Source organism: Sus scrofa, chromosome 12 (assembly GCF_000003025.6).
Source record: "Sus scrofa isolate TJ Tabasco breed Duroc chromosome 12, Sscrofa11.1, whole genome shotgun sequence".
NCBI classification, from domain to species: Eukaryota; Metazoa; Chordata; class Mammalia; order Artiodactyla; family Suidae; genus Sus; species Sus scrofa.
Genome location: NC_010454.4, coordinates 18,572,906 through 18,597,943, shown reverse-complemented (window position 1 = coordinate 18,597,943; position 25,038 = coordinate 18,572,906). Strand labels below are relative to the sequence as shown.

At 59.4% G+C, this 25,038-nt stretch overlaps 1 protein-coding gene across 5 annotated transcripts; it reads left to right on the top strand.

Annotated features, from left to right (window-relative positions):
- ADAM11 (ADAM metallopeptidase domain 11) lies at positions 529 to 22,228 on the top strand. Of its 5 annotated transcripts, XM_021066855.1 has the most exons (27): positions 616 to 679; positions 1,158 to 1,333; positions 10,225 to 10,301; positions 10,469 to 10,535; positions 11,781 to 11,866; positions 11,952 to 12,027; positions 12,445 to 12,511; positions 12,580 to 12,647; positions 12,982 to 13,056; positions 13,136 to 13,207; positions 13,405 to 13,571; positions 14,583 to 14,667; positions 14,788 to 14,878; positions 15,003 to 15,054; positions 15,555 to 15,654; positions 15,731 to 15,802; positions 15,894 to 15,986; positions 16,370 to 16,450; positions 16,933 to 16,983; positions 17,075 to 17,138; positions 17,363 to 17,462; positions 17,935 to 18,054; positions 18,144 to 18,312; positions 18,402 to 18,516; positions 18,602 to 18,692; positions 19,555 to 19,572; positions 20,089 to 22,217. In XM_021066855.1, the coding sequence occupies exons 1-27, from the start codon at positions 616 to 618 to the stop codon at positions 20,102 to 20,104; spliced, it is 2,313 nt and encodes a 770-aa protein (XP_020922514.1). In that variant the 3' UTR covers positions 20,105 to 22,217. The 5 variants fall into 5 exon arrangements, with proteins under 5 accessions (XP_020922515.1, XP_003131395.3, XP_020922514.1 ...); XM_003131347.5 differs by having other exon boundaries at positions 530 to 679; positions 19,555 to 22,217; XM_021066856.1 differs by lacking the exon at positions 15,894 to 15,986 and having other exon boundaries at positions 529 to 679; positions 19,555 to 22,228.

Genomic DNA, 25,038 nt, shown 5'->3' with positions numbered 1-25,038 from the left:
CGAACCCGGGTGGGGCAGCCACGCCCCCGCACCCCGTTTGCGCGGGTCCCCAGAAGGGCCGTCACCCGCCTAGAGCCCGGGGGTCCTTCTGTACCCTGCCTCCCTCCCTCTACGACTCGAGAGTCCTCGGAGCTCCCCAAGCAAGGGCGGCCGAGGCGGGGACCGCGAAGGGGACCCCGGCTGCGCCCCGCCTTGCACCTGCCCCGGGATGCAGAGGAGGGGCGGGAAGGCAGCTCCCGGGCGGCGCCTCTTTTGTCCTCCCGTCGCGGCGGCCCCGGCCCTGCCAGGCTAGGGGGGGGGGCCGCGGGGGGCGGGGGCGGGGGCGGGCCCTCGGCTCACGTGCTCGCCGCTCCGCTCTTAACCCTGCCCGCCGCCCCGCCGGGATGGCCGCGGCCGGAGCGCACTGAGCCGGGCGCCCTCCCCGCCGCTGCCGCCGCCGCCGCCGCCGGCCCGCGCCCCCCGCCTGCCCGGCCGCCCCCCGCCCGGCAGCCCGGCGCCCCCCGCCCGCGGCTCCCGCAGCTCCCGCAGCCCGCGCCTCCCCGCCCGCCCCTCCTCCCGCCCGCGCCGCGCCGCTCGCCGCCGCAGCCCCCGGACCCGGAGGATTATGAGCGAGCCATGAGGCGGCTGCGGGGCTGGGCGATCGCGGCGCTGCTGCTGCTGCCGCTGCTCCCCCTGCCCGGTGAGTGACCCCCGCCCGGCCCGGCCCGGCCCGGCCCGGCGCCCCCTCCCTGCCCCCGCCCCGGGTTTTGCGGCGGTTTCTGCTGCAGCCACATTTTCCTGCAGTGCTCGGGGTGACAGCCGGTCCAGAGCGCGGGAGGGCGGGGGGCGGGGGAGGAGGGAGGACGCGTGCACCCACCTGTCCCCATCTGGCCCGCCCCACCGCGGCCAGCCCCCTGCCGCCGGCCGGTGGACTCTGCAGGTTTCTGCGGCTTGGAGGTGGGGGGGCAGTCGTGACGGTCGGGCCGGAGTGCAGCTCCGGCCCCCTCCCCATGGAGCTCTTCCCTCCTCTGCAGGGCAGCAGATCCTCCGACCCAGTCCTCCCAGGGCTCCAGGAGCCACCCCAGAGTGGGGGATGGGGCGAGCCGTACCCACTCCTTCCCCAAGTCTCTTGCCCCACGGGGGGGCCTCTGTCTGCAGCTATGGCCTTTTCTCCCCAGGTCTGGGGACCCGGGGTCCTGCCGGAGCTCTGCGCTGGCGGCTCTCTCCCCAGCTGGGGGGCCCGGAAGCCCCGGAGGTCACAGAGCCCAGCCGTCTGGTGGGGGGGAGCTCCGGGGGAGAGGTCCCAAAGCAGCAGTTGGACACCAGGGTCCGTCAGGAGCCTCCGGGAGGCCCGGTGAGTGGGGTCCGGCGGTGAGGCCAGGGGGCTGGAGCAGGCCTTAGAGTCCAGGGGAGACCTGGGTCAGGCAGGGTTCCAGTTCCTCCTCAACAGCTGGCTCCTGCAGCTTCCCCTTGTGTGCAACGGGCTGCCAAGCGAGTGCTGGAGCCCACTAGTGGGAGCACTCACCTGCCCTGCTCCAGGCCCCCTCCCATCAGGGTGGGGATCCCCTGCCCTCAGCGGACCTGAAGGCCGAGGGCTCTATCCAGCCTTGGTCACACCTCTCCTGCCAGAGCAAGCGGTTCCCCCTGGGATGGGGCTTGAGGAGGGCAATGGGGAGCGGGGAGAAGCAGCGAAGAGCCCAGAGAGGGCTCAGGGCCCCGGAGTTCCCACCACAGCCACCCTCAGTGGACTTTGGGGGAACAGCTCTGTGCTTGCTCCTGCCTCAGTTTCCCCCTAACAGAATCATTCTCCTTCCTGTGCTCGCTGAGGGTGGGGCCATGGGAGAGGGCTCGAGGCCCCAGGCTCCTCCACACACGCTGACGGCACTCACCCCCTGTCCCTTTCAGCTGCCAGGCCCCTCCTGCCTCCCTGAGGAAGATTAGGAACGAAGGAGATTAATTGCAATTAATAATTAATTAATATCATGTGAATAATAATCACCCAGATGGAATATTCATTCAGAACGCCTCGGCTCTCCAGGAGCTCCAAGCTGAAAGTTAGCCAGGCCAAGGGGGGTGGCGAGGGCGGGATGGCGAAGGCCTGGCAGAAGCAGGAGGTGGAGAGGAGAGACAGTGGCGGGGGTACACCCGAGGTCCGTGAAGTTTGGGCAGCTGGGAGTGGTGGGAGGTAAACTGGGCCGGGCAGAGGGAGGAAGGAGGGAAACGGAGGCTAACATTATGGACATCTGTCAGACTGGCATCTGGCCCTGCCTAATGTACTTGGTTAAAAGCCCTTAGGGGGGGTGGAGGGGGGTGGGGGGTGCAGGGGACGGAGTCTCGGGAAATGGAATGGAGCAGGAAGCCGGCATGCATAATAGATGGACCATCCGTCAAGGGCAGTGCAGGAGGGGGGAGGGGTGGTTAATGGTCCCGAGCAGGCGGGCCTGGTGAGGATGGGGGGGAGGGGAAGGAGGTGGGGGCTACCTGTAGGGCCTGCCCAGGCTTCCTGGCAGGTGGTAGATGGGCAGTAGGGATGGGGTGCCCTGGGTGGGTTCGGCCCTTAGCCTGGCTTTCTTTCCTGGCGCCCCGCTACCTGTGAACTCTGCGCCCAAGGCTGTGTTGGCTGGAAGTGGCTGCTGGGAGTCCACCCAGGCTGGTGCTTTAGGAGAGGCCCCGACTGGAGAATGGGTCAGAGGACAGGGATGAGGGAGAGCTGGGGGCCAGGGAGGGGTGAAGTGTGGCTGCGCCTGAAGCTTGGTCCTTCCCGAAGGGAGAGAGTGGGGGCAGGATTTTGAGGTACGGTGGTGCCTGCCGGCGACTGTGGGGAGGTCAGGGTGGGTGCGTTTGGACTGGATGGCTGGAGTCTGCAGAGGACGGGGGTGGGGATGTCTCAGGGTGTCGTTCTGCTGGGTGACCGGGTGGCACGTGTGCATGCGTGACATGTGCGGGTGGCCAGGTCTGAATAAGCCCAACGGGGTGTCTGGGGGTGGGAGTGGAGGGTTCTGTGGCTCTGTGGGACAGGGCTCCCCTCCAGTGGGCATCTCCATGGGACTGAGCCTTCCCTGGGACCTCACTGCAGCCTCCCCAGGGGACTAATGCGTCACCTGCCTTGTCTGTACCTCAGTTTCCCCTGAGGAGGCATTCTCATGACCCTGTAAAGCAGGTAACTTTTGTTGGCCCATTTTACAGATGTGCAAACTACAGCTCAGAGAGGTGAAGTAACTGGCCCAAAGTCAATGAGGTCTTAATCAGTAGAGTCATTTTCTCCAACACCAGGGCACTCCCCACTGTGCTGTCCCGCCTCGGGCGCTCTCTGGATTTTGGCACAGCGGGCACTCCCCAACCCCATCCAGCCCAAGGTGGAAGAGGAGCAAGGGAGACTCAACAGACATGTGCAGAGGCTTCTCCCCTGCCCGGAAGGAGGCCCCTCTACCTCCCCCTGGGCGTTCCTCCCTGGAGCACTTAAGGCCTCAGAACCTCAGTGGCTGATGGTGGAGCCAGTGCAGCCTTGAACCCAACATCCCCACAGGAAGGGCCCCACCCTGCCGCTGGGAGGCTTTGTTCTAAGATGCCCCGGCACTGCTTTAGGACCTCAGGCCAAGCAAAGTGTTGGGTCAGCAGCAAGATCTCCATCTGCCGTGGGTCATGTGGCAAGTTTGGGGGCACGCGCTGGCCGCAGGGCTGGGGTGACAGGGCCCATGCTAACCTGCCCTGGCCCCGGGCTTGGCCCAGCACCTAGCACGGAGCCCTAGTTTGCGGATCCCTCAAATCAGGATGATGAGAGCAAGCATCTCAGACCACCCAGTGCCAGGAGGGTGTGATGGGAAAGGAGTCCTGGCTTTCGCGAGGGGGCCTGGGGAAGAGGGCAGCTGGCCAGGAAGGGATTAGAAGCTAGAGAAGTTGCCATTTACTGGGCCCTCAGTGGAGCAGGAATTCTTCTCTTTTTCTGTGTTACTGATTTTTTTTTTTATCCTCAGTGCAACTCCAGGAGGTGAGGCTATTATTATTCCTGTTTCACAGATGGGGAAAACAGGCACAGAGAGGTGAAGTAACTGCTGCAGGTCACACAGCCCTTAAATAGCATGGTCAAAACTGATGCCTAGAACAGCCCTCTTAGCCAGTGCGCGCTGGCCTCGTGTTTAGGGGTACAGTGAAGAGGGGCACGGGGGACTCAGCCCTCTTTGCCACGACTCTCAACACTCACTTCTGCCCAGTTTAGAAGCAGGCTGGGCCTGAGAGATGGGGAAGCTTCTGGAAGTGCAGAAACCTGTGATCACAGGGAGCCTGCAGCTGGCAGATAAGGTGGCAGAACAAGCAGGGCCACAGTGTACAGTTGGACTGGTTGTTCACTGCACAAGCGTGCCTGGGCCAGTGGGCTGAATGATGTCAGAGAGCTCATGGGGCTGCGTGTGTTCTGAGGGGATTCTTGTTCTGATCCACACAAAGCTGCTGTGTGGGTTGTGCCTGCTGCTGGGAAACCCAGACTCCTTCAGAACCACAGAGAGGGTGGGATGTGGGAAAGGGAACAGGTGGATGGAGGGACCCAGGCCCCGGAGTCAGACCCACATCCCAGCCAGCTGGGGGAGGGACCTCAGTCACTGGGCTGAGCTCCTGTGAGAGCTGCCCAGGCCAGCATTTGCTGGCAACGCCACCTGGAAGCCCTTGACTGAGGGCGTGTGCTGCGGTGTTTGTATTTTCTTGATGTCAAGGGCTGGGGGGCAATTAGGCAAGGCTCGGTCCCCAGCCCTTGCAAGATGGCAGGCCCAGGCAGGGAGTCACAGGGTCTGGGCCTGGAGCCCAGTACCCCACTAGGGCCAAGACCTTGCTGTGGTTTCTGCGGCTAAGGTCACAGCTCTGCCCTAGGATCAGAGGCAGGAAGGGTTCCTGGGAGGGGGCTGGGGGCTGGAAGCCAAGGCTAGGATCTGCACTGGGCTCAGCTTGCTCCAGGGAGGGCTGTGAACCCCACCTGCCATGGAATTGAGCAGAGGGAGACTTCACGCAGGAAGCCCAGCTGCTGTTTGAAAGGCCGCACCCAGTAGCTTTGGGGCGGGACAGCCTCCGTGGGTCCCGGCTTCACTGCTTCTGACTGAGTGACCTGGGCGAGCCTCTGAAGCCTTCTGACCTTCACATTCCCCATCCGTGACATGGGGGTAGGTCTCCACCCGCTCAGGCTGCTGCCAGCATTAGACGAGATGATGGGTGTCGGGTGTCCTGCCAGGATCCAGCAAGAGCAGATGTTCAGCATCTGTGAGGCCCACTCTCCCTCCTGAGGGAGGCAGTGGGTAGGTGTGGCATGGAACTGGGTGTCAGAAACAGGAGCCAAGGCCTTTGGGGGTTACCTGTCAGGCTCTGGGCAGGTCGCAGTGGGGGCGGGGGAGGGGAGCAACGAGGCAGGCGTCTTGAGTCCGCCCCAGCCAGACTCTGGCCTGTGGGCTTGGCCTCGCATTAGCACCCTTCCTGGCTGCCTAGAGGGACCCAGCTGCCCAGTGTCTGTCCCCAGAGGGACAAATGACCCTGTAAGGAAGTGACTCTGTCCTCAGAAATTTAGGTCAAATCCCATTATCAGAAATTCATCCAACTGTTCTATCGGCGACTTCCGCTGTCCTGCTATACATGGAGCCTCAGCACATCTTGGGGGACCCAGGGTGGGGTGGGGGATTTCTCCCAAGTGGTCCCCCCAGCTTCTCTGGCTCCTCTCCATCTGCTGCCAGCAGCCCATGTGGTTTATCCAGTTCCTCAAGACCCCGTTCAGGGGAGTTCCCATCATGGCTCAGAGGTTAACAAACCAGACTAGTATCCATGAGGACGCGGGTTCGATCCCTGGCCTCGCTCAGTGGGTTAAGGATCCGGTGTTGCCCTGAGCTGTGGTGTAGGTCGCAGACAAGGCCCAGATCCCATAGTGCTGTGGCTGTGCGTAGGCCTGTAGCTGCAGCTCTGATTTGACCCTTAGCCTGGGAACTCCACGTGCCATGGATGCAGCCCTAAAAACACAAAAAAAGAAGGGCTTTCATTTAGCCTTCATGACAACCTCATTTTACTGGACGAGGAGACTGAGGGTAAGCAGCTCACTCGGGCCTCCTGATGCCTCTCCATTAATGTAAGTGTTGAATGCCCAGGCAGGAGAAGGGCAGGTGTAGCCTGAGCCCCAGGGGACTAAAGGCCACCCGTGTGAAGAGGTGAATCAGTGACCGAAGAAACTGACATGGCTGAGAGCCAGGAATGGAGAGGGGCCAACGCCCTGCGGGGTGGGAGGGCGCAGGCTTTGTGGATGAGGCTGTGGCCCGAGATGGAGGTTCGGGAGGAGGGGTTCAGGGTGACTGTTTGAGGGGAAGCTCCTGGATGTTCGAATTTTCTGGGCCATTTGGGAACCCGAAGGATCTTTGGGTCCCCCTTCCCGAGACAGTGGTTCTGGAGGTCCATGGTGGAGCCTTGGCACCTGTATTTGTGATTCTGGGATTTCAGTGCCTCCTGGCCTCTGCCCTCATATCTGGTGGGGGCCAGCAGGTGCCTGGAGCAAGGACTGGCTGGTGACAGGGAAGCCTTGGGGAAGGCAAAGTCACCGCAGCCAGGTGGCCACAGCGGCCTTGAGAGACAGAAAGTCCAGCCTGAGGGTGAGCCTTGACCCAGCTCCTCCCCAGCGTGGCCCTGGGCCAGTCACCTCCAAGTGTCTCTCCCGGAGCCTTGGCCTGGCGTTTAGAAAATGAGCACCAGACGGCCTGGGCCAGTTGAGGTCAAGTGAGCCTGAGCACCTGAGAGCTGATGGCCCGGGGACAGAAGGCAAGCGCAGGGCACAGGGTGGAGACCCGGGCGGCCTGTCACCAGCAGCGGTACAGAGGAGGGCAGCAGTCGGGACAGCAGGTGCTCCCCAGGGAGGGACTGAGGGCTCACGGGAGAGGTCAGGGTCTGGACAGGGCAGGAGGCGAGCCCGGCCGGAGCGGTTGGGCTTTGACAGAGCACAGACAGAAAGCTTGGCTGGGGGCGGGTGTGTGTGTGTGTGTGTTGGGCGTGGGGACTTAAGATTCGAATGCCAGCAGGAGCCCCCTCCCCAGGCACCTGGGGTACAGAGATCCCAGGGACTGAGGTGGATTTGCCTGATCTTTCTCTTCCTGCAGACAGAAGGTGTCCCCTTGTGTCCCCTGCTTTAGCCCAGGCAAACCTGCCCTGCCATCAGCTTTCCCTCGTCTTCTTCCCGGGCCTGCGTCCCAGCCCCAGCAGCTGTCCTCACACTGCCCAGTCGCTGCTCCTACCCGGCCTGAGCTGCGTCTTGCTGGGGAACCATTAGGACTTGCTAGGGAGGGAGGGGGATGTGGCCTTGGCAGGTGGCAGGAAGTGGGGGGGACAGAGAGGACCTGGTGTCTGCTCCCCACCAGTCTGGGCCTTCCCCTGAGTCGGGGTCACCTTGGTCCGCACAGAGAGAAGCCAGAGGGGTTTGCTCGCTGACCTCCTGAGTAGAAGAGATTCTGCAAGCCCCAGAGTTGGCTCTTCCAGAATCCCCCAGGCCCCGGACAACCCCTGCGGTGCAAGCCAGCCTCACAGCCTTGCCCTGGGCTGGTCTTACCCTTTCCATGGGGAAGAGCTGAGACTCAGACAGATTGCTGGATCATCCCCCGAGGCTGCCAGCCTGAGAGAATGGGATCAAGGCAAGGGGCCTGGCCAGGCTGCTCCCCCGGGTGGCCAGTGTGGGGTCAGGCATAGAGGCTTTCAGTGAGGGGGCAGAATGAACAAGCGGGCACAGACCCGAGGGCAGGGGAGGGCAGGGATGGTCCAGACCAAGGTATCAGGGACAGAGCTAGCCGGGGCAGGGGGAGAGTGGAGACGTCTGGGCCAAGGTGGGGAGAGGGAAGCAGTGACTCCTTGTCCTTGACTTTCTATTTCAAGTGTGATCGATGCTCTAGGGGCTCGGGATGGAGCTGGGAGCCTCGGGCAGCCCGGGACAGAGTGAGTCAGGGCCCTTGGGGCTCAGACGGCTGCCCAGCCAGGCTCTGACCTTGCACCCCGCCTCACCCTGTCTCCGAGGGCCCCTCACGGCCTTTGTGGTGAGAAGGCCCTGGAAGCTGATTCCCAAGGCTTGAATCCCAACTCCACCACTTCTTGCCGGATGATCTTGGCCTCAAAGCCAAGTTAGTTAGCTGCTCTCTGCCTCGGTTTCCCCATATGTCAGATGAGGATAACATTAGCCTCTATCCCGCTGGGTTTTTGTGAAGATCAAATATGATAAGATTTGTAAAGTATTTAGAACAGTGCCTGGCACATACTGAGCACTCGGTGAAAGTTAGAAATCTAGGAGGCTGGGAGTTCCCGTTGTGGCGCAGCGGAAATGAATCCGACAAGTATCCATGAGGATGGGGGTTTGATCCCTGGCCTCGCTCAGGGATCCAGCAGTGCCGTGAGCTGTGGTGTAGGTTGTGGATGTGGCTCGGATCCCGCATTGCTGTGGCTGTGGTGTAGGCCAGCAGCTGTAGCTCCGATTGGACCCTTAGCCTGGGAACTTCTATGTGCCATGGGTGTGGCCCTAAAAAGCAAAAAAAAAAAGAAAGAAAAAGAAAGAAATCTAGGTGGTTGATCAGGACACCTGCCAGCACCAGGCTATGGGATTTTTGAGACATTGTGGCTCCCCTCTGTCCTGTAGCCTGCTCCCCTCAAAAGAAAGGCAACAAACTTCCTCTCATGTGCACAGCCAGTGGTGGGACCCTCATGTGGGGATATGGATTTCGGTCTTAAATGAACTGTGGCTCAGCGGTAACGAACCTGACTATTATCCATGAAGATCTGGGTTCCATCCCTGGCCCCGATCAGTGGGTTAAGGATTTGGCGTTATCTTGAGCCACAGTGTAGGTTGTAGACACGGCTCAGATCTGGCATTCCTGGAGCTACAGCTCCAACTCCAATTTGACCCGTAGCCTGGAAACCTCCACATGCCACAGGTGCGGTCCTAAAAAGAAAAGATAAAAATGAATAGAAGAAGGCACCAGTTCCTTTTAGGCCCTTCCCGTGCTTCGAGATCTTTTCTTTCTTTCTTTCTTTCTTTTTTTTTTTTCTTTTTAGGGCCTCACCCTTGGCATACCAAGTTCCCAGGCTGGGGTTGAATCGGAGCTGCAGCTGCCATCCTAGGCCACAGCCACAGCAATGCAGGCTTTGAGCCGCATCTGTGGATCCTTAACCCACTGAGTGAGGCCAGGGATCAAAACTTGATCTTCATGGATCCTAGTCAGGTTCATTTCCGCTGAGCCACAATGGGAACTCCAGCTTCAAGATCTTTTGTAAGACTTGAGGCTTGGGGTAGAGACCCAGAAGCCGAGAAGGTGGACTCCCTGTCAGCCCAGAGACCCTCTTGCTCCTTCTTCCCTTGGGGTCGCTTTCCCTCCAGGCACAGTAGCTTCAGGTCTGGAGTCACTACCCACCCCCCGTGGTAGCTGGGCACCCAGGTCCGGGAGGGCAGCCATCTTGGTCAGGCCTGGTATGTTGCCATGACAACCGGGAGCCTCCCAGCCCCGCTCCAAAGGCCCCTCTGAAAAATTTATCAGGAAAACTTCCGTGTTTAAAAATTAACCATGGGATTGAAATATTAAAGATGAGCTGCTTTGGGCGAGGCAGAGGGCAATGGACTTGGGGATAGAGGAGCCAAGTTCTTTCTTCCTGTCAGGACGGCATCTGCCCATCACCCCAGCTTCCAGGGGCCCTGCACCCAACTCTAACCCATTCCATCCCTGTCTGCAGAGTACGTATGAAGCCTCCTCCATACATCGAGGCTGGAGCCAGGGTAGGGGGACAGGAAGGGAGGGGCCTGCGTCAGCAGGTCCAGGTCACAGTGCACCCCATCTCCTGCTTGGCCCTTTCCCATGATACCTCTAGGGGCCTCCCTTTAGTCCACCTGGGGGTGTGGGTGGCCCTGCCAGCAGGGGCAGGCCTGGTATGAAGCAGTGAGCAGGCCGAGCTGCCCCTCTCCACCCCATAGACAGGGCACCCAGGAGGCACCCACACCAGAGAGGGTGAGCTGGCACCAGAGAGCAGGGAGGCCTGGGCCAGGGGCGCACACTTCTGCCCCTCTCCCAGGACAGGAGCAGGGTCTTGGAGGAAGACGAGCTTGTGTAAAGCCTCTTCCCCCCAAACCAATGGTCCCCACAGCTGCTGGGGCTGAGCCATCCCCTCCCAGGGCTACTCCCTGTACTGGGGTTTCCCCTGCCCCCCAAGTCCCGCCTTCCAGTCTCCCCAGGTGACTCTGCTTCTGCCTTCCCCCTTTCCTCCTAGCCTGTCCACCTGGCCCAGGTGAGCTTTGTTATCCCAGCCTTCAACTCGAACTTCACGCTGGACCTGGAGTTGAACCAGTGAGTGTGGCCTTGAGTCTGGGGGAGGGCAGCGGGCAGCCAGCAAGGCATGGTCAGGGGCGCTGGGGGCCCGGGCAGGGGACCTGGGTCTGAGCTGGGGCAGGACCCCTGCAGGACCAGCCCCACTGGGACCCCCTCCTTCCTCCTGCCCGCTCTGTCTGTTTCAGTCACCTTCTTTCCTCACAATACGTGGAGCGCCACTTCAGCCGGGAGGGGACAACCCAGCACAGCACCGTGAGTGCCTTTGGAAAGGGACAGGAGGTGGAATCAGGAGTAGAGATGGGGTCCGGGGTATACTCCACGGCCAGGATGGAGTGGAGTCAGGGTGGCCCCGTGCTCCCCTTGCTCAGCTCCAGAGGGCTGACCCCCCTGTGGGCCTCTCTGCCAGTGTGGACCCCACCCCTGCTCCAGGCCCAGACTCCTCTGGGAGGGAGAAGTTGGGGAAATGCCTCTTGCTCAGCATCGAGACCCCAGGAATTCCTGGCTGCCTGGGACCCCAGGGTCCCAGCCTGGGAGGCCCAGGGGCCTGAGCAAAGATGAATGAGTGTCTATAAATAGCCTCGGCCCTCCCCCTCCAGCCTGTTCAGTAACTGGAGCACAAATAATTCTGCAGGAAGCAGAGGGGAGGGGGGCGCCGGTCCCCTGTAACCCCTGAACCCAGCCAGGAGGACACACGCTGCTCACACTTCCTCAGCCGAAGTGTGTCCAGGGGTGGCCCACGGGGCAGTAGCATCTCTGAACACACCATGTGAAATGGTGCTTGGTGTGTGTTGGGGGTGAGTCCGTAGCTTTCATCTGACCAAGTGAACAATCCACGGGAAGTGCTTAGAACACTGCCTGGGAGTTCCCATCGTGGCGCAGTGGAAACGAATCCGACTAGGAACCATGAGGTTGCGGGTTCGGTCCCTGGTCTCGCTCAGTGGGTTGAGGATCCGGTGTTGCTGTGAGCTGTGGTGTAGGTTGCAGACGCAGCTCAGATCTGGTGTTGCTGTAGCTGTGCTGTAGGCCAGCAGCTGTAGCTCCAATTGGACCCCTAGCCTGGGAACCTCCATATGTCGCAGGTGTGGCCCTAAAAAGAAAAAAAATAAAGTAGATAAAAATAAAAATAAAAAGCTAAATAAACAAATAAATAAATGGAACTCTGCCTGGCACACATCAGGTGTCACATGAACGTCACTGTTCTTCTCAAAGGGGTCTGTGATCCCTGTACCAGCCCCAACTCATGGTTAAGAGCCACTGATTCGTCCAACGTTGTCATGTTGTAGGGGAAGTAAAGGAGGCCCAGAGAGGGCTAGGAACTTGCCCAGGGTGAAACAGCAAATTAGGAGCACAGCCAGAGTCAAGGCAGGGTCCAGGTCCCCAGATGTACCCAGGGACCGCAGCCACCTGCCCACAAGGCAGCTTCAGCAGCCCTCACACTTTCTTCTGCCTTCATGCCGGGAGGGGGGGCACGTTCACTCACCCTTTCTGTTCCTCCAGGGGGCTGGCGACCACTGCTACTACCAGGGGAAGCTCCGAGGGAACCCCCACTCCTTCGCGGCCCTGTCCACCTGCCAGGGGCTGCAGTGAGTATGGGGAGGGCTGGGTGGCTGGCACAAGCCTCCAGCCTGGCCCTGGGGATGGTGGGGAGCCACGTTTCTCTTGCTGCAGTGGGGTCTTCTCTGACGGGAACTTCACCTACATCGTGGAGCCCCGAGAGATGGCTGGGCCTCGGGAACCTCCCCAGGTGAGCCCCTCACGGTCCCCTCTTTCAGCCCTGCCCCGATCAGAGCATCCCAGTGGCTGTCACCCTAGTGGCCTTTGCTGCTTCCTCCTCCTCCCGCCTCGGTAACCTCAGCCTCACTGCCCTCCACGGTGACCCCAGCTCTCGTTCCCTCCCCGTGTGCCCCCAGCTCCAATGTCCCCTCTGTCCCCTGAGTAACCTCCCCTCAGGCTCCAGTGTCCTTTGCCCCTGTCTCTCAGGGCACCCCCAGTTCTTGAGCCCGGAATCTGAGCATCTGGGAGATCAGATCCGACATGGGAGCTCTGGCCAGTTCTGGGTCACCCTGGGGTGGGGTGGGGGAAGGGCTGGAGCTGTCCCCCGCAACTGGGCTCAGAGGAGACCTGATCAGCCTCCCCAAGAACTAATTTGCCCTCGTTGCAGGGACCCCTTCCCCACCTCATTTACCGGACCCCTCTCCTCCCAGCTCCCCTCGGATGCAGGGAACCAGGTAAGGGAGGGAAGGTGGGGTGAGGGAGGGAGCCGGCCGTGCCCCCCTCACCTGCACCCTTCCCCCAGGCTGCCTGTTTGCTGCCCCTGCCCACTCTGCTCCTCCCAACCGGCCGAGGCTGAGAAGGAAAAGGCAGGTACGGGGGCCCACACAGACCTCCGGCTGCAAAGACCTCAGGCTGGGGTCCTGAGCAGGAGGACATCCCCATCTGTGGGGGAGGCAAAGGAGGGCCCAGACTGATGAGGCCCCCCCACCCCGTTCCCTAACGCTGTTGTCTATACACATCCCCTTGGTGGGTAAACTGAGGCTGCCTGCCCTCATGCAGAGGCTGCATGGGACCCCCACCCCATCCCAGGGGAGCTGGCACTGGCCCTGACTGGAGTACAGTCCCCCCCCCCCGAGTCTGTCCATGGCTTGGTCATGATGCCAGGTTTGGTGGGGACTGATTCCAAGTGCCCACCCACCCCCAGGTCCGTCGGGGGCACCCTACAGTGCACAGTGAGACCAAGTATGTGGAGCTGATCGTGATCAACGACCACCAGCTGGTAGGTTCCCAGGCTGGGCGTGGCCTTGGCAGGAGAGTCCGAAGCAGCCTTGCCCTCCACCCACTGTCCCCTCTCCTAGTTTGAGCAGATGCGACAGTCGGTGGTCCTCACCAGCAACTTTGCCAAGTCCGTGGTGAACCTGGCAGACGTGGTGAGCAGCCCTCCCTTCTCGTCCCTCTCCTTTCGCCCCCCCACACGGTACACATCCTTGGGGTGAGCTCTCAAGGGCACCATCAGCCTCTGACCCCCACTTCCTAGAGGGACAGATTGAGACCCCGCCCCCAGCCCTGTTCCCCCACATCCACTCCCACCCTCCAGCCCTCTTCCTCATTTCCCCTCCTGGCCCAGATGTACAAAGAGCAGCTCAACACCCGCATCGTGCTGGTTGCCATGGAAACGTGGGCAGATGGGGACAAGATCCAGGTACAGGACGACCTCCTGGAGACCCTGGCCCGGCTCATGGTCTACCGGCGGGAGGGCCTGCCTGAGCCCAGTGATGCCACCCACCTCTTCTCGTGAGTCCCCCATCCCATGGACCTGGCCAGCCTCTGCTGGTTGCTGTAGTGCACAGTTACTAAACATGGCTCTGGGCCAGCTGCTCTTGCAGGGTGTGGGGTGTGGACTGCCCTTGTGCCTGCCCCCAGCCCCTTGCAACAGTGGCTGGGCATTTCCCTTGCATCTTAGGTGGATGGCACTTTTCCCTACCCAGCGTGGTCTTCCTCCTCCCATCACTTCCCATTCATGCCCTCTTCCTCTTTCAAATGGTCCCAGCATCCCTTCCTCAGGGACCTGAAGCCCTGGCAGGGGGGAAATAATGATAAAATGTCCCTGCAATAGAAGATAAGCAATGAGATCCTGCTGTATAGCACAGGGAACTATATCTAATCACTTGTGATGGAACATGATGAAGGATAATGTGGAAAAAAAGAATGTATACAGATGTATAGCCAGGCCACTTTGCTGTACAGCAGAAATTGACAGAACATTGTAAATCAACTATAATAAAAAAATTGATTAGGAGTTCCCGTTGTGGCTCAGTGGTAAAGAACCCAACTAGGATCCATGAGGACGTGGGTTCTATCCCTGGCCTCACTCAGTGGGTGAAAGATCCGACATTACTGTGAGCTGTGGTGTAGGTCACAGATGCGGCTCGGATCTGGCGTGGCTGTGGCTGTGGTGTAGGCTGGCAGCTGTAGCTCCGATTGGACCCTTAGCCTGGGAACTTCCATATGCTGCTGCTGCTACTGTGGCCTTAAAATTTTTTAATTTTTTTAAAAGTTACCTTACCAAAAAAAAAGTCCTTGCAATAGAGATGATCTGTTAGGAACCCTTCATTTGACTTATGAGCCCAAAGAAGGGAAGGAGCTTGCCTGGGGTCACACAGGCTGACATGGAGGGCAGTGCTTACCCGCCCCCCCCCATGGAGGGGCTCCAGTGTGGGAGCTCATCTGTCTCCCCATCAGAGCCCCCCCCAGGGCCACCCCTGGGAAGGCAGCAGGATTTCCTGACAACCCTCTCCCTTCCAGGGGCAGGACTTTCCAGAGCACCAGCAGCGGGGCTGCCTACGTGGGGGGCATCTGCTCACTGTCCAGGGGTGGGGGTGTGAACGAGGTGAGCAGTGTGGGGGCGTGGCTGGGGTGGGGGTGGAGGGAGAGGGGCTTCGATGGGCATGAGCCGGGTGCCTCTTGGAGGCGTGTAGACATCTTTGTGCTCCATCTTCCTCACCCCAAGTATGACAACATGGGGGCCATGGCGGTGACACTGGCCCAGACGCTGGGGCAGAACCTGGGCATGATGTGGAATAAACACCGGAGCTCAGCAGGTATCAGTGAAGACCCCATGCCCAGCCCAGACCCACATCCAACTACTCTAGAAGTGAAGAGGGTGCCCATGGGAGGGGGGCAGCCCTTCATCCTCCCTTTAAATTCACCTGGCTCGCCTCTCAGGGGACTGCAAATGTCCGGACAACTGGCTGGGTTGCATCATGGAGGACACTGGGTGAGTTCCTGGGGACAAACTGGGGGAGAGTCTTGGGCGGGAGGAGTCCAAGAGTGAGCATTGGGTAACATCCTGGACCCGAGGTCCTCAGAAGACCCAGCTCTGGCGACTACTCAGAATTCCAAGAAGCGCAGTTGTCTGCGGACACTGCGCAGGGAAGCGGATTCCTCAGCCGGACGCCTAAACTGTCCGGGCTGCAGTGCGCCCTGTCGCCACTGGGCGACGCCAAAGCCTCGTTTGGAGGCACCTTCGCTCCTTGGCGCACAGACCTCAGACTCGAGTCCGGAGGTTTCCCGGAGACCGCTGAAGCGGCGTCCCCCCTCTCGCTCCCCCTTGATGGGCAGGCAAGAGGATTCTCGTGCGGTGTCCAGGCACGTAGATCTTCAGCCTCCTGGAGTCAGTGACTGAATCCCCCGGTGCACCCCATTCCCAATCTTGAGAAGGGGCGAAAGAATGGACTGGCAGGGATTCAGCGGCATGGTCCCCTCATCTCTGCCTAGGTTCTACCTGCCCCGCAAGTTCTCGCGCTGCAGCATCGACGAGTACAACCAGTTTCTGCAAGAGGGCGGCGGGAGCTGCCTCTTCAACAAGCCTCTCAAGGTACCAGGGCGGGAAACGTGGGAGCAGGGCTTGGGCAGGCCCCTGGCCAGACTCCTAACACCCTTTCTCGGTCCAGCTCCTGGACCCGCCTGAGTGTGGGAACGGCTTCGTGGAGGCGGGGGAGGAGTGCGACTGCGGCTCGGTGCAGGTACGAGACTGGTGCGGGGGCCGCGGGGGTGAGTGCGAGGGAGGGTCTGAGTGAGTAGGGTCAGGACTCGCCTTCTTCCGGCGTCTCTCAGGAGTGCAGCCGCTCGGGCGGGAACTGTTGCAAGAAATGCACCCTGACTCACGACGCCATGTGCAGCGACGGGCTCTGCTGTCGCCGCTGCAAGGTGAGAGGGACCAGACGCCGGGGGAGCGGGGAGGCACGGCGGCGGAGAGACGGGGAGGGACTGGGCTGCAGACTTCCAGATAGGGGGCGGGACATAGGGAGGAGGAGCCGCTGGCGGTCGAGCAAATATGTAGGGACGAAGAAAGCGCCAATGGGGAAGGAGAAGGGCGGGGCGTGTGGACCCCGCCGTTCTGTTGAGGGCGGGGCCACGAGGAGAGGGGCGGGGCAACTGCTGAGAAGTGGCAGGAGGGGCGGGACCGTAAGCTGGCCTGAGGGGCGGTGCTAGGTGGGCCGGGTTCTGGCTGAGGCGCGGACCAGGAGATAGGCAAGCGCCGGGTTGGTTGTTGGTTCTTGCTTGAGCCCTGCGGTATATCCCTTCCCTAGTACGAGCCGCGGGGTGTGTCTTGTCGAGAGGCCGTGAACGAGTGCGACATCGCGGAGACCTGCACCGGAGACTCGAGCCAGGTCCGCCCGGCCTGGCCACCCTGGCAGAGCCCCAGGCGAGGCAATCACTATCTCTATCGGTTTGGCTCTGCTGGGCAACTTGTTCCCGCCCCTCCATTCCGCTGTTGGCTTCGCTGCCTCTGATCAGCCTCAGTTTCTCATTTGAGAAAGGGGTTCTTCAGGGCGTCTAGCTTTGCTCCTCCAATCATTAAAGCAGTATTTATAATCTGGCTGGCGTTCCCGGTGCTTGGCCTGGTTCCTGGTATGTGCTAGGGATCACAGTGGATAATAATATCATTTTAACATCTAAGTCCTATTACATGCCAGGCATTTAGAAGTCCCAGCCCTGTGAAGTAGGTGCAGGGAACTGAGGGAGAGTAGAGAGGCTTTGGGACCTGCCAATCCATACCTCTTGTCCTTGAGCCTTTGGCACCCTTCATTCCTCCCTGGGGCAGACCTCAGTCCTGGGGCAGCACTACTCAGTCCAGCCCCTCTCTCCGCAGTGTCCCCCTAACCTCCACAAGCTGGATGGCTACTACTGTGACCATGAACAGGTATGATGGGGTGGAGCTCCTCTCCCTCTGGGTCTCTGGTTCAGTGCAGTCTCTTATGCTTAGTGACTGTCTCTTGTTTCCTGTCTCTCAGGGCCGCTGCTATGGAGGTCGCTGCAAAACCCGGGACCGGCAATGCCAGGCCCTTTGGGGCCATGGTGAGTCTGGCTGGAGATAGGAGAGGGGACTCTGGAGGACCTAGAGTTGAGAGGCTGGAGAGGGGGCGGGCTCTGGCTGAAATGCCTTCCACTGGACGTGTGGCTTCTCAGAATCTCAGGGACGCAGGTGGATTGTGGGTCCGGTCAGTGTTGGAGGTGTGGGCCTGAGGTCCCCGGTGGGTTCTGGAGTGGGTGGGGTGATGCCTGGCATCATCTCCCTACAGCGGCTGCTGATCGCTTCTGCTACGAGAAACTGAATGTGGAGGGGACAGAGCGTGGGAACTGTGGCCGTAAGGGGTCAGGCTGGGTCCAGTGCAATAAACAGTGAGTAGTCCAAGCTTCAGGCTGGGCCTCCCCCGCTTTGGGGCTGGGGCTCTGGGGCTGGGGAAGGTTTTTTCAGAGATGAGGCAGCTTGTGAGTCCCAATGGGAAGACTATGTGAAAAATCAGGGATGGCATTCCCATCGTGTCTCAGTGGAGATGAATCTGACTAGTATCCATGAAGACGCAGGTTCGATCCCTGGCCTCGCTCAATGGGTTAAGGATCGGGCATTGCCATGAGCTGTAGTATAGGTTGCAGACGTGGGTTGGATCTGGCATCGCTGTGGCCGTGGTGTTGGCTGGAAGCTACAGCTCTGATTCGACCCCTAGCCTGGAAACCTCCATGTGCCATGGGTGCGGCCCTAAAAAAAAAAAAAGAAAAGAAAAATCAGGGGCTAGGAAGAGGGCAGCTAGGAGGTCAGTAGTTGGGCCTGAGTTCAGACTTGGGGCCCGCTGTCTCCACACTCCCCCAACAGGGACGTGCTCTGTGGCTTCCTCCTCTGTGTCAACATCTCTGGAGCTCCTCGCCTGGGGGACCTAGGGGGAGACATCAGCAGTGTCACTTTCTACCACCAGGGCAAGGAGCTGGACTGCAGGTGGGGACTGAGACCGTGGCTGGGGAGGGGAGCTTGCCCTGTGGTGGAGTGTGGGGCAAGGGCAGAGGCTGGTTGTGCCATTTCTCCAGGGGTGGCCATGTGCAGCTGGCTGATGGCTCAGACCTGAGCTACGTGGAGGACGGCACAGCCTGCGGGCCCAACATGCTGTGCCTGGACCATCGCTGCCTGCCAGCCTCTGCCTTCAACTTCAGCACCTGCCCGGGCAGTGGGGACCGTCGGATCTGCTCCCACCATGGGGTGGGTACCTGGAGGCCGGGGATCATGGGAGGGGCTGACAAGAGGGGACAGGGCCCTGCTCACCTCTGCTAGCCCCACCCCATCTCTAGGTCTGCAGCAACGAAGGGAAATGCATCTGTCAGCCAGACTGGACAGGCAAAGACTGCAGTATCCACAACCCCCTGCCCACGTCTCCACCCACGGGGGAGACAGAGAGATATAAGGGTGAGGTGGAGCTGACCGGGGTGGGGCCCTCTCCTTCCTGTTCTCCATGCCTGTCCAGCCAACCAAGCCCTGCCCTCTTCCCCAGGTCCCAGTGGCACCAACATCATCATTGGCTCCATCGCCGGGGCTGTCCTGGTTGCAGCCATCGTCCTGGGCGGCACGGGCTGGGGATTTAAGTAAGACACACACACGCCCCTGACACCCCCTGGCATCCTCAGGGTTATGGGAACCCCAGGCTACTGGAGTCGAGGGGGCCTCCCTGGGAGGTCCGCTAAACCAGAGATCATGCTTCCCAAGCCAAGCCAGCCCACAGGGTCTTGTTTTAACATTTTTTAAAAAAATAATTGCTCAGATTTAAAAAAACTAGATCTTACATTAAGAATCCGGATTTCCAGAGTTTCCACTGTGGCTCAGCGGTGAATGAACCCAACTAGCATCCATGAGGCTGTGGGTTCAGTCCCTGGCCTCGCTCAATGAGCCGTTGTGTAGGTTGCATACACGGCTTGGATCCCACGTTGCTGTGGCTGTGGTGTAGGCCAGCAGCTACAGCTCCGATTCTACCCTCAGCCTGGGAACTTCCCTGTCGCAGGTGCAGCCCTGAAAAGAGAAAAATAAAAAAAGAAAGAATCCGGATATTTCCAGCTTGGTCGCAGAGTGGAGCTGAGCAGGATCTGCCCGAGTCCTCAGTCCCCAGGCCCCACACGGCTCACCGTGTTTCTACGGACATGAGTCTGGGGCCCTTGAGCTGGGCTAAGCCCTCAATGTACAAAGCAGGGTCCTGAGGCCAAGGGTCATGCAGTGAGTTAGTTGCAGTCGGGACTCAAACCCAGGACCCAACTTTGGTAGGGCTTCCTGGTAGTGCTCCTTGGGCCTGTCATTAGCTTCTAAGTCCCGACAACCCCCCCCCACCCCGTCCCCTACCAGCCCATCTCTGGGGGAGGGGTCTCCTGGGAGCCAGAAGGCCCCTCCCTGGGAGAAAGGGAAGGTCACAGGCTCCTTCCTTTTCCTTTCTCTGCGTCCTCACCTTGGCTCCTGAAGAAACATCCGCCGGGGAAGGTACGACCCGACCCAGCAGGGGGCAGTGTGACGCCGGCCACGTCATCCCTCCCGCTGTCCCTGTCTCCTCCATCTCATTCGTCACCTCGCATTCTGTCGATGGGGAGCTGGGGCTGATTCCCCCACCCTTGCTGTCACCGCTGTCACTACAGGGGTGGGAGAACCGCGCTCCGGGAAGAGAGTCCTCAACTCGCCCCCTGCCCCCTCCCCCCTCTCAGGCCTTGGTCCTTGAACTCCTGCCCTTCCTACGGCCAGAGCACTGCTGGCTGCGAGGACCCTGGAGCTGTGCCCCTGCCCCCCGCAGCCCCGGTCCCCCGGGAAGGGAACCTACCTCTGCGTCCCATCTGTTTTGTCTTTCATGTCACCGCTGTCTGACCTCCCGCCAGATCCCCTCCCTGGCCAGCCTGTGACTTGCCACCTCCAGGGCCCAGCACTGACTTCCAGGGGCCTGGCTCGGGGGGCTATCCCTCTGAGCCCTGCCTCACACCCTCTCCTGATGCCCCCTCTCCGTTCCAGGTCCGGAGGGGCCTAAGTGCCACCCCCTCCCTCCGAGCCTGGCGCACCCGCCGTCTCTGCCCTGAACCAGGAGGCTGCCCCCCACCCAGCCACGGAGGGAGGCACCATGCAAATGTCTTCCGGGCCCAGCCCTTCAACTCCTGGCCCCACAGGGGTCTGGGGCCGGGTTGTGGCCCTGCCCTCACACCACCAGGGTGGACCAGGCCTGGAGGGCAGTTCCCCCATGGTCCCCCACCCCACCTCATGAGGCTTTGGCCTTGTCCACCAATTCTCCCTGTGTGAATGTAGCTTCCATCATCATGGATTGCCACAGCTCAGGTCGGGCAGGGGGAGGGCTAGAGGGGTGCCCCCGTGGGGCAGGCAGCCACCAGTGGAGGTGGCTTGGGATGACCCCTCCTCAAAACCAGGCACTGGGACCAGGCAGCTGGAGCCCAGGGGGAGGGGGCTGCCATCTACATTTTTTTTTTTTTTTTACTGAAGCTCAACTAATGAATGTAACTTTGGGGGTGCTGGGGCCAGTTGTGGGGGTGTTTTGACATTTGCAGGGGGAACTGGAGGAGCTGAGGCCCGGCCATCCCTCGGGGCTCCCCACCCCACCCCAGGGATGGTCACACCTGGAATTTTCTCACCGGAGGAACACAGGCGTCCCCAAGCCAGCAGGGGCCTGGCCTCCCTGCTTGCCCCCTCCGCCCAGCCCTGCTGAGCTTGGAGAGAAGTTGAGTGCTGATTCAAACCAAAGCTGCCTGTTCCGTGCCCAAGGCCTATGCTTTGGGCACGGCGACCACATGTCCCAGATTGTCTTCAATTCCAAAACGACCGTCCTGCTGTCCCTGCCAAGACACGTGTTTGGGGGGGGGGCGGTCCTAGAAAATATAGTCCCTGAAATAACATGGCACCTTCCCCCTTTCAAGAAGGGTGATTCTGGGGCTGACTCAGGGTTTAGGTGGCCCCTGCTTGGCCTGAAGGTCCCAGGCTGGGCTGTCTCCCCAGGGAGTGCTCTCCCAAGGAGGGGAGGCCAGGGGGGGCCCAGTGCCTGGAGGGTTAGAGGCTCTGCCTGTGCTGTGCAAGTGGAGGTAGGAAAAGGCAGGTCTCGTGTTTGATCCTCAGCTTCTAGAAAAGTCCTCAAGGCCCTGTCCAACCCATTCTGCTCTGTAACCCCCATCCGGGGCCGAGTAGTTTACACCTGTTTTCCCCATTAGTCTCCGATCCCTGTTGCAGGCCAGCCTGAGGTTGAGGCCAGGCAGAATCCCTCAGTTCCCCCGCAAACCCACCCATGCCCGTGGCCTCGCCTCACGACTGCTCACCTGGGACAGAGAAGCTCTGGCTCCTTTGACTCTGAAAAACAGCCTGAGGAGGCGAGTTGGGAGTCAAGCTACCTTCTGGATGAAAGCCACCAGATGAACGGAGCCCCTCTTCCCGGGGATACCCCAACCCAGACTCAGCAGGGGTTTCTGACTAGCCCAGGGCCTCGGAGCTTCCTATCTCAGTCCCTCTGGAGTAACTTTGAGAAGGAACCCAGGAAGAAATGGCTCTCCTGTTTACCCGTCCCACCCGTCAAGGCAAACTGAGGACTGAGACCCTCTGACAACCTTTAAGTGGCCAGATGTGGCTGCAGTGGGGTCCTTGATACTGAGCTCCAGCTGGCACTGCCTAAGCAAGGAGGGTGGGCAGGGTACCCCTCTGGCCAGTCCTGCCCCACCAGCCACACAGGCTGAGGCAGGGGCGGGAGGCTGAGGACTGAGTTTTGCACTATTGATGCGGTACCATAAGGCCTCCTCTGGTGGGAAACACAGGCACACGGGTGGCGATGCATCTGGCACAAGCATTTGGATCCACATCTCCGCACAAGTGTGAATACCTCTGCACACACGGGACCCGTCTGTGTGTGCGTGCACATGGGGGTGGGGATGTGGAGAAGGCAATACTTCCGGTAACCAGTCCACCTTGCTCCCACTGTCTGCATCCTCCTGGCCCACCCTGGCAGTGCCCAGGGAGGAACAAAGGCTGCACTGACCCGGGCCTGGAACTGGCTCCATACAGCATCCTGTAAATATGTCATCTGGGGCTCGGGGGGCGGGGGGAGGCAGGACAGGACCATCAATTAAAGATCATGTCGGGGCTTCCATGGAGCTCACACCAACTTGTGTCTCTCTGTAAATGACCCCACCGAGTCCCGGGACGCTTCCTTGTCCTCCTTGGCCCTGGAGGGAGCGTGAGGACTGGGCACTGAAGGTGGGAAGGGAGCACCCAGGACTGGGCGATGCGAGGCCGGGAGGAAGGGGTACAGTTTTCCATTCTCGGTCAGGAAATAGCCATTGACTGGGTGGAGGGCCTGGCCCTTCCGCTTCCTTGCTCTCCCAGCAAAGAAAACCGCCCTCTCTGGCTTCGGCAGAGCAGATGGGAGTTGAGGAGGAGAGCGCCAAAAGGCCAAAGACTCAACTTCCCTTTTATGGTTGAAGCCAGAGCAGCCTCTCCTCACCTCCCAAGAGAGTCCAGAAAGCTGGATACAATCGCTATCTGGTCCCAAGGGCACCGTGCTCTTGAGCCCTCAGAGAATTTGTTCTTTCCTCGCCCTGCCTGGGGCAGGGGGAGACCAAGCAAGGCCCAGCTGAGCCCCTCCCCCACAGGGGGGGTGAACTGGGAACTCCTTATCCCCATCCTCCCCTGCAGAGCACTGTGGGCCCCGAGCTATCTGGCTCTGAAAGTCCTGCTTGTTCAGGGGACTGTCGATAAGATGAGAGAGGCTGGGGCAGGGATGAAGGAAGGGAAGGGCGGAGAGGAGATAACGGGAAATTGCAGCAGCGGGGGCCGGGGCCCAAGGAGGGTGAGCCGGCCGCCCAGGACCACCTCCGTTCACGTGCAGGGGCCGTGCGGCTCAGTGCTGTGCTGGCCTGGATTCCTGGCCTCCACTCTGTTCCGGCATCTCCATTCCCCCAGCACATCTGGACCCTCTACCCCTAATCTCCTCCACTGCAGGAGTTTCTTTTTGTTTGTTTGTTGGGTTCCTGGGCAAGGCAACCCATAAGAATCCCTCTCAAACCTCAGTCATGACCTGAAGCCTAGGCCTGCCCTCTCTTCTCTGTTCTGGGCTGGAAACCCTGCTTTTATTTTCTTTCTTTCTCTCTCTTTTTTTTCCCCCACACCAGCAGCATGCGGAAGTTCCCAGGCCAGGGATTGAACCCAAACCACGGAAGTGACAACAGTGGGTCCTTAACTGCTAGGCCACCAGGGAACTCCTGAAAACCCTGCTGTTAACGTCATTGCTTCTGCCTCTCAATTCTTCCATCCCACTTCATACCCCTCAATGGAACATCAGATCTGGTCCAAACGGATCATCAGAAAAGTATCGGCATCTCCCATTTTTTGAAATTTCATTCCCTGCCTCTTTGCTTTCACAAGAAACCCACATTAGTACCTGTTTCCCGAACTGAAAGAAATTAGAAGAGGATTTTCGCCTTAATGAAAAAAGATGAAAAGCAAAAATAACATTCTGCATGTTTGCAGCAGCCCTTGAGGCCCTGAGTACCCCAAGCAGTGAGAGTGGCCCGACCAAACTCCTTCCCCGGGACCACACTCAGCATCTCAGCATCAAGCCGCCATAGCTTTGAACTGTGTCTGAGCATCTGTGCCTTATCTCGATTTATTTTGTGCTTCCATTAGCAAGATGTATCCTAAGGTAACTGCTTCTTTGTTTTACACCATTTTGGCTTATGCAAGATCTCCTAGGGGACATTCCTGCTGTGGCATAGCAGGAAAGGATCTGGCATTGTTTCTACAGCAGTGCTGGTTCAATCCCCAGCCTGGGAACTTCCATATGCCCCGGGTGTGGCCGAAAAAAAAAAAAAAAAAGTTATCCTAGGAACACTCTACTTTCAGATAGTGGGGCAAACCTATACATACTTTGGCTCCAGAACATGTCAGGCAGCTCTGGCAGAGTTGAATGGTACCTAAAAAATGTGAAGTAGGGAGTTCCTGTCATAGCTCAGCAGTAAGGAACCCAACTAGTATCCATGAGGATGTGGGTTCAATCCCCGGCCTCGCTCAGTGGGTTGAGGATCCAGTGTTGCCATGAGCTGTGGTGTGGGTCACAGACAAAGCTCAGATCCTGTGTTGCTATGGCTGTGGTGTAGGCCGGCAGCTGTAGCTCTAATTTGACCCCAGCCTGGGAACTTCCATATGACGCAGGCGTGGCCCTAAAAAGCCAAAAAAAAAAACAAAAAACAAAAAAAAAACTAAAAAAGTGAAGTAGAATGAGAAAATAAACTTGCTGAGTTCCCACTGTGGCGCAAAGGGGGGATGTCTCTGCAGTGCCAGGAAGCAGGTTCGATCCTCCCTCCCTTCCCGCTTCCTGCACAGTGGGTTAAGGATCCTGAGTTGCCACAGCTGCGCCTTAGGTTGCAACTGCAGCTCAAATCTGATCCCTGGCCCAGGAGCTCCATATGCTTCGGGGTGGCCAAAAAAGGAAAGAAAGTAAGAAATTAAACTTGCTGTGAAAGCCTCCTATTGCAAGGAATTCCCAAGTATCTGATTTTTCAAAAGTAGAAACAAAAAAGTAGATTACATCACTGCCCCTCCCTAAACCAGCACCCTCCTGTTGAGGAGTTCTGGGGGATCATGGGTACAGATTTCAATTCCCAGTTCTATTTGTTCAGGCTGATGGGTGGGCCCCCTTGATTGAGGGGGCCAGGATGCAGTGCTGTCGACATTACCCCAGCCTGTACCTTGCCGTTGCTCAGAGCCTACTCATGGAGTTGAAAGAAGGATTATAAATTCATTCTGGCTTATCCCAGTTTCTAGAACGGTGATTGATGCCCAAAGGAATAGAATGTAGCCCACAGATACAAGCTACATATGTATTCTGAAATTTTCTAGTAGCCCCATTAAAAAAAGAAACAGGTAGGAGTTCTTTGGTGGCCTAGTGGTTAAGGATCAAGCATTGTTACTGCTGGG